Here is an 8,623-nt window from a genome sequence, read left to right on the forward strand (position 1 = left end):
GGACCCCACTTAAATCAAAAGCTCTCCAAGACAAAGGTAAAATAGTGAGTTATTGATCCAATGAGTGAGCCCAGCTGAAGCCCCAACATTCAAACCTTGATTTGATTTGCTATTTTCCATCTTTATTTCTTTGTGAAAAAATGTTCAAGAGAGGAAACTTTAGTAAAAGCTTGAAAATTAATTCTAATGAGTACATACACAAATGTGAAACTCTGGTGTGTATATACAGAAAAATACTATTCCAACGTAGTTGTTGAGAGGTTGGCTGGTCACTAGAATGCAAAAGGACAGTATGAGTGCCAGCTCTATGGCCTTAGGCCATATCTTTACCTTATCTATCCCAGCCCCACCTATCTCCTGTAGAGATAAGTCAATCAGTACCTATCTGTAGCATTATTGTAAGGATTAAAAAGTAATACATCCAAAGTACTGAGCACACAGTGCATATTAAATCCTCAGTAAATACTTATAACTACTATTACAATAAATATTTCACCTAATCTCCTTCACTCATCCAGACATCTGTCCAACAAATATTTAGTGAGCAACCAGAATATGCAAGGTACCCTTATGGTACTAAGACTTTGTCTCCCTATAATGTTTATAGTCTATTCCTCAAAGGATGTAACTTATTAAATGCTTATTTAAAATCAACCACCTGACACCAAACTTACATTTTTGTTAAAATTTATCAGTCAGAGCGAACTAGAGCTCTCTTGTAACAACCAATAACACAGGCTTTCAGGACAAGATTTTTAAAATCTGTATTCAAAAGTCAAAAGTGAGATTAAGCTGATTTACTCAAAATATTTATATATACGTTTGTATGTATGCATATGTGTATATATATGTGTGTATAGATATGTTCATATACATACGTATATAAATGTTTCCTTAAAAACATTATCCTTGCTAAAAATAAAGACTAGATCCACTCCCAGAGTCTAAAAGTCTAAAATACAACTAAGCCCAAACTGCACCAGATGATGGCCAGTTAGAGAAGAGGTCAGGCAGGATGCATGATTCCTAGCAAGCTTTACTCCAGTTTGATAGATTCTGGGAGGTTAAAGTCCACAGCCTGAATTTCTCACATCAATCACCATCAAAGAACAGCTATTACTGTAGAAGAATTTTAGTCTCAAAGAACTGTAATGCCACAGAATCTCCCCTTAGCATATTCTGCAAAATCAATATCTAGACTTTCATTTAATTCTGGCACCTTTCAATGACTGATCTGTGAACTTGGCAGTTTTCTTATTTGGTTAAGCCTAGGCCATTTCTTCTAACACTGAACAAAGAAGGTAGTTATTGCCAAAATGTAAATTCAAAAAGCAGAAAGCAGCATTAGCCTTAAATTTAACACATTTTATGGCTCGAGTGGAAAAGGGGTTCCATTTCATAACTGGCTAAGTCAAATAATAAACAGGATTTAAATCATTGCTGTTAAGTTTTGACGTGAAAGAATTTTAAGTAACTTCAATAGGGGGGGAAAAAGATATTTTGCTCCTGACACATATGGGATTAGTTACAACACTCCAATACACTTAATCAATATCACCTCTATATTTCAGCTGAAAGAGCCTATTTCATTATTATTCTCTTGGATCTAATGCTCACTGATGGTCCACTGTTTTAAAGTTAAATTAACTAATAATTGCTGGGGAAAGAGGGAGAAAGGCAATATAGCCTCAAGAAATTCCACAAGCCCAGCCAGTGTGGTTCAGTGGTTGAGCATTGACCCATGAACCTGGAGGTCCTGGTTAGAATCCAGATGAGGGCACATGCCCGAGTTATGGGTTCGATCCCCAGTAGGGGGCGTGCATGAGGCAGCCCATCAATGACTCTCCTCATTGATGTTTCTCTCTCCCCCTTCTCCTTTCCTCTCCCTGAAATCAATAAGGACATACTAAAAAAAAAAAAAAGAAAAGAAATGGTGACTGCCTCTGGGAAGATGATGGTTGAAGACAGGGATGAAAGTGAGTTTTTAACTACATACTCTTTTTTGCCTTTTGATTTGTGTATCATGTATATCCAGTGTTTAATTATGTAGGTTTAATAAACTAAAAGGGCTTCAGTTTTTCAGTTTAAAAAGTATACCACAGTAATTGCAGGAAGTGGTTACTCACCTTCTTTCTCCTGAAGAGGTTATTGGGGCCTGAGACAGGCCACCCCGAAATGTCCCACAATGGCATATTGATTACTTTGAATTAAAGTTACTTGACAACCAGCCGGTGAGAGAAGAACACCTCAACCCTCTGGTCTCCTTGAGTGCAGAAAATAAATCTCCCCTTTGAAAGGTGCCCTCCCTGCTCCAGGAGGGCTGACAGATACCCTTATCACTAGAGTTAACAGATCCAGAGCCAAAGAGCTTCTATAAACACTTTATTAATTTATTACCCAAGCCCAAACTTTGTTTAGACTCTGCACTAATACCCAAAACTTGCTTAGATTCCTTTCTCATGAGCACTAAAACTTTCGTGTCCTGTGAATTCTCCACAAATTTATTAATATTCTAAAAAATATTAAAAGATGCCTGGTTCAATCACTTCTTTGAGCCTCATTTTATGATCCAACCATCATATTGTGATTCTCCCCTGCACATGCATTAAATCAGTTTTTCTCCTATTTATCTTGTCTTGTGTCAATGTTATTATTCTATTATCACTCCAGCTCCAAGAACTAAAACAGAGTAGAGGGGAATTCTCCACTTCCCCAACAAGGTCCTTTGAAGCAAAACTGAAGATTAGGCATTTCTGTACAAAATATGAAACAGGAATTTTCTTCTATCCAAAGGGGAAAAAAATTGGTTTTAATTGTTTTAAAGACTACTCTTAAACCAGCACCGTGTGTGATGATCAAGTACAAAATGGAATCTGTAAGGCCAGTCAGTCACGAGGCCTTTCCAATAGTTCAGAAGGAAAGCAAGACTCAGCAGCAGCCACTGAGCAGACTGGACACCACTTGTTCATAAGCTTCGCTCCAATTCCCCTGCAACCATGTCTGACAAACCTGATATGGCTGAGATTGAGAAATTTGTTAAGCTGAAGTTGAAGAAAACAGAAATGCAGGAGAAAAATCTACTGCCTTCATAAGAAAAGACTGAACAGAAGCAAGCAGGAAAATCATACACTCACCACCTACATGCACTGTACATTCCATAGCATTGTCGTATTTTACTTCTTTTAACTGTTTAACTTTGTAAGATGCAAAGAGGCTGGATCAAGTTTAAATGACTAAGCTGCCCCATTTCACATCAGGGAACTACTGATCACGAAACTCACACCTGCCTCTCCCATCTGCCTGGCTGGTTGGCAGGGCAGGAACAGCACTCACATGTTCGCATGTTGGTGAAGGAAGAAGCTGGGTGGGGCAACAGTGAAATCTAGAGTAAAAACCAAGCTGGTCCAAGATGTCCTGCAGGCTGTAGAATGCAGTTTAATCAGAGTGCCATTTTCTTTTGCTTAAAATCCTTTTAATTATTGAAATGCACAATTTTTTAATATGCACATAAAAAAGTTTTGAAACCAGAAAGGAGGGCAAGAAATAAAAAGTACAGACAATACGGTTATAAGATCAGAAACTAAGTGATCTTAAGAGAATCCAAGGGAAACTCTAAGGAACAACTGAAGATAATACCAGAAGCCTGGGTAACTTGGGTAGATGGTATTATCACTAACAGGCAAGAAATATTTACTGAATTGAATCACTATAACAAGCAACTAACACACACGCCTAAATTTCAAAGTAAAGACTAAGATTTTTGAAAATCCCAAGTTCCAGTTGGCAATGGTGCGAAGAAACAGCACAGCACTCCAATACTCTGTAGGAGGGAAGTAAACTCAACTCTGTATACAACTATTCTAGAGAGCAATTTGGCAACACGCTTAAGAACATGCATAACCTTTAATCCATTAACTTCAACTCCAGGTATTTACTAAAGCATAGGAAAAACACTAGAAAAGTAAAGCCCCAAATCTTAATGGTGCTAATCAACCTCATGCTATGAGCTTATAAACTGGCTAATTATCTTTGCAGTTTTTTTGTGATGTCTCCAAACTTTTCTTACAAATAATGTATATTGTTTTTATTTTATACCTGTGACATTTAGGTATTATTTGAGGGGGAAATAAAATCTTAAAATTTTATGCCAAAGTATAGCTGATATTCAGACTCAAAAAGTAAAAAAGTTTTGTACTTTGACTAAGTTAATACTGAGTTACCATTATTTTACTGAATCAATTTTATTTTCTTGTATGCTTGGGCTTGGTACCAACATCAACAAAAATACACAACACTACTATGGCATACAGCAGTATCCATTTCAGTCCTTTCAGGTTTAATGAAACAATGCAGTTTGCCATCAAATAGATGGATATGTAAATTACACTGTACTGGGCTATTAAACCTAATCTTTACAGGATAGAATCATTTTATAGAATGATCTACAAATAAGAGCTTACAAGAAAAACTAAAGCTTTTAGTATATTTTGCCTTTAAGTATATTTTCTCATATATTGCCAAATGAAGTAATATCCAAGTACCATAATTTAAATATTTTACAAAAACAAGTTTATAAATTAATATATCCAAGTTTTCATCCAAGTGCTGAAATCAGACGCTCTCATCAGAGAAACCAAGGTAGAGATGGTAAAGTAAAAGTGAGACAATCTGACCACAAAAATAAGAACTGGCAAAGACCCTCTTCAAAGCCTACTGTTCTGTAGAGGCTTTTCTCCCCAATATTGGGGCTAGGACTGAGCTAAAAATCCAGAAAAATGCTCCCAATATTTAAGATACCTGGAATTGCCCTGGCCAGTGTAGCTCAATTGGTTGAGCATCATCCTGGGCACCAAAAGGTCGCTGGTTCGATCCCTGGTCCCCATCAGGGCACATACCCAGGTTTTGGGCTCGATCCCCGGTGCAGGGTGTGAAGGAGACAGCCAATCAATATTTCTCTCTCTCCCTTTCCCTTCCTCTCTCTGAAATCAATAAAAACATATTTGAGCCAGCCAGTATGGCTAAGTGGTTGAGCACAGACCTATGAACAAGGAGGTCTCATCTCAGTTCAGTTCTCGATCAGGGCACATGTGGGCTTGATACCCAGTAGGGGTAAGCAGGAGGCAGCCGATTGATGCTTCTCTCTCATCGATATTTCTCTCTCGCCCTCTCCCTTCCTCTCTCTCTAAAAAGCAACAGAAATATTTTTTTTTAAAAGGTAATATATTTTAATTGTGATGGGTTTTAAGCACTGGAACTATGTAACACCCAAATGTTTTATACTTTAGCCTTCAGATTATCATCTCAGTGAGAAAGGAAAAATACATAAACAGTAAGTCATTTTTTTTAATTAACAGTGTATGATCACATGCCAAGATGAACAATACAAGTCGTCATGATAAAAAGTTCAGAAAAAGGAAGAGATCAATATGGACCAGAGCAATACTTCTCAAACATTAATATGCTATAAATCATCTGATACACTAGATTGGGAGAGGGGCCTGAGATTCTGAGATACTGTATTTCTACATTTCTAACAACCTACTGAGGCCAATTCTGCTTGTCTTGCTGGTCCACGGGCCATACTTGTAATGCTCTGTTTCTCAAGTTGAAAGGCAGGTGACTGGATATATTTTGTAATTATTTAAATTATGTATTATAGACACTATTTACATGTATGACATTTTGATTTTTTTTATACTTCTTTGCTAAAGTTATCAATGATCTTTTTAAAGACTTAGGAACTTGGCGGTGACAAATTCTAACAGCAATGAGTAAAAGAAACAGTGGAAGACTGCTAATATAGAAAAATTTTAACCTTTAACTTCAAGAGGAAAAAAGTGGGATTAAGAATGGAACACAGAGTGTTAAGTAGACAGACAGAGCTGAATATTTTAATATGGGAATTTCTTGAAGATATTAAGGGAAAGACACTATTAAAGAAACAGGAATTGATAAGTAGGACCAAAGGTAGAAAAGGAAAGGTTCAAGAATAGAAGAAAAATTGGTCTTGGCCACTATCAAGGTGCCAGGAACAAATGCAACTAAAAATTAGGCTTACCAAATAGTTTTGTGTGGCTAGAATATACAGTTCCTAGAAAGCTTGAAAATACTAGGAATTAAACACAAAAGCAAGGACAACATCTTGGTGGGCCTCAAACTCATTGCAAAGTCACTGTAAACATTTCAGGAAGGCAGTTAACAAGATCTGAACTTTCACAGTAAGTGAATGTTTTAATAAAAGTATGAAAAGCAGACTGAAAAGGGCTAAGATAACAATTCAAGATAGCATTAAAATAATCTACAAAAGATTATCAGGACATGAACAAGGAGTAGTACAAAAATAAAATGAAATCTTTTATTCATTCACTTATTCTACCAATGTCAGTTAACAGGTTCTGTATTGAGGATAACGAGTGAAAGAGCATAATCCCGGCTTGCCCTTAGCGTGCATTCTGGTGGAGGAGACAAGAAAACAAACGAGCCAGTCACGGGCAGTGGAAAATGCTATGAAGGAAATATAGGATGGTGTGATGGAAAGTGACGAGGAAGAGGTTACTTCTGACAGGGTTATTACGCAAGGATTCTCTTGAGATGGTGAATTTAATATATTTTGGAGGTGGAACCAACAGGATTTGCTGTGGGACTGGATGTTGAGGACAAATGAAAAAAGAGAACAAATGTAGGTTAATGCCTACGTTTTCTGACTTATTCAATTGGGTAGGTGGTAATTCCATTTACTAAGATGGGAAAGACTGAGGTAATAGCAATGAGGGGGAAGAGATGTGAGAGGGGGAGAACTCACTGATTTTATTTCGTACGTGTTAAAGTTGAGGTGCCTATCCAAATAGTGATGCCAGGCAGGCAGTCAGGTATTTAAGAGTGGCATTCAAAAATCAAGTCTGGCAAGAAATAGAAACCTAGGAGTTATCGGAATATAAATAATAAAGCCACAAGAAGGGACGTTAAAGAGAGTTTACTAATATAACTATTACAAATAATAGCAGCAGCAGCTAAGAGAAAATGGAAACTTACTATGTCCCAGACATTGTGCTAGTTATTGATACACATTCAGCCAATATTAATCATCAAAACAACTCAGATGAGGAAAATAAGGCATAAAGAGATCAGGTAACTTGCCCAAGCAGTTTGAATCCAGAGGTGTGCTTTTAACTACTTTGTTACGCTATGTCAAGCAGAAACCAGGTATCAGGAAGCCTAAACCCAAATCCTGAGGCAGTCTAACATTCACAGATGCGGGAAAAAGAAGCGAACACAAAAGATGTTTATTCCAATTATGCGGACAAAGTGCTGAGCCACGGGCTCAAAAGTGGGTGCGAGGTAAATCTCCACTTGGGAAGTTAGAGATGTCATATCCCAGCAGGGAAGCAATAAAGTTTACCCTACGCTCCCTTCCAATAGCCCTAGAGTCCTAGATCCTTCTCGACACCGAGGGTTCACCTGCTAGTCTCCCAGAAAAGTTTTTCTCCAAGTCCTATCTCCCAAGCATCTCAAAACAAGACCCCAAGAACCTGCCACACACACACCCCCAGCCTCGGTCCCCTTTCTCAGCCCTTAATGCCCCCGTCAGATGTCAGAGAAGGCCGCTGCGTCTCCCGAACAAAAAGTGGAGATGAAAGAGGGTTTAAAGGGAAAACCTCGGCCCAGGCTCACCTAGCCCAGAGGGGAGGCTGCCGGGAAGCGCTTCTGGTGGGACCCGGCTGGGAACTACGCTCCCCACGTGGGCCCGCGGAGATGGCACCCCACTCACCAAGCCATCTATCTGCACTTGCTTCACGGCCGAGTCCCCGGGCCCGCCTTTGACTTTGCCTTTCCCTGCCGCACCGGCGGCGGAGCTAGAAGAGGTGGGGGCCGAGCCGGTGCCTTCCTTGCGGGACGCCATCTTTCCAGCGGGACCGGAAGAGAGAGAAACGTGAGTACTCGGAAGCGGAAGTACAAGCTTCACGTGACGTCATGCGCAGGGCGCCGTTCGAGGGGCGGGGCGAGAGGCACGGCTGGAGCAGGGCCCCGCCTCCCGTCTCTTGCTCAGCATCAACGCTTCCTCAACGGAATCCTTTGCGCGTGCGCACGGTGGGTTTGCGGCTTCCCCGTAAGATACTTTTAGGCAAAAGTAGACTTTTTAAGAAGACTGTGTGGCAAACACGGCAGAGACTGGGGTGATGTGTCTAGAAGTCAGGGAACCCCAAAGATTGCCGGGAAGCTGGAAGCAGAGAGACGGGCGCAGAGCAGCTTCTCCCCCGGCGCCTGGAGCGCAGGGCCCGCGGACGCGCCGCCTTCGGGCCGCGAGCGCGCAGGGCTGTGCTTCCGGCCGCGCGCTTGGGGTGGTTGCGGCCCTGAGGGGGCAGCCGACCTGCAGCCGCGCCGCGGGCCTGGTTCACCGCGCACGTGACAAAACACACACACAGGTACTGGAAAGCGTGGGGATGTGTCTCGTTAACCGACAGTGCGCGGAGAGTTTGAGAGCAACGGTACTGAATATTTGATGTTTTTAAACTTTTCATTTTGGAAAAAAATAAAGCGTTTTCCACGTCATGCTCAGCCAGTCTCCGTTGGGCGTTGAGAACGGCGTGGTCACTCACGTTTATGTAGCGCCTCATGGGTGAAG

General features: G+C 40.5%; 1 protein-coding gene and 1 pseudogene across 2 annotated transcripts in view; one reads left to right on the plus strand and one right to left on the minus strand.

The window, feature by feature from the left end:
* EIF3H (eukaryotic translation initiation factor 3 subunit H) overlaps positions 1 to 8,315 on the minus strand; it is a 66,177-nt gene extending 57,862 nt beyond the window's left edge. Inside the window, exon 1 of the mRNA XM_081117389.1 lies at positions 7,769 to 8,315. Within this exon, the coding sequence (XP_080973515.1) occupies positions 7,769 to 7,900 (132 nt within the window). The 5' untranslated portion in view covers positions 7,901 to 8,315. The remainder of the gene's footprint in view (positions 1 to 7,768) is intronic.
* Positions 2,997 to 3,161, plus strand: LOC308547243 (thymosin beta-4 pseudogene; annotated as a pseudogene). The gene has a single exon. The product of its transcript is annotated as a thymosin beta-4 pseudogene (transcript).
* Positions 8,316 to 8,623: the final 308 nt, after the last annotated feature.

This window comes from Miniopterus schreibersii (genome assembly GCF_964146895.1).
Source record: "Miniopterus schreibersii genome assembly, chromosome: 17".
In the NCBI taxonomy this organism is placed as follows: Eukaryota; Metazoa; Chordata; class Mammalia; order Chiroptera; family Miniopteridae; genus Miniopterus; species Miniopterus schreibersii.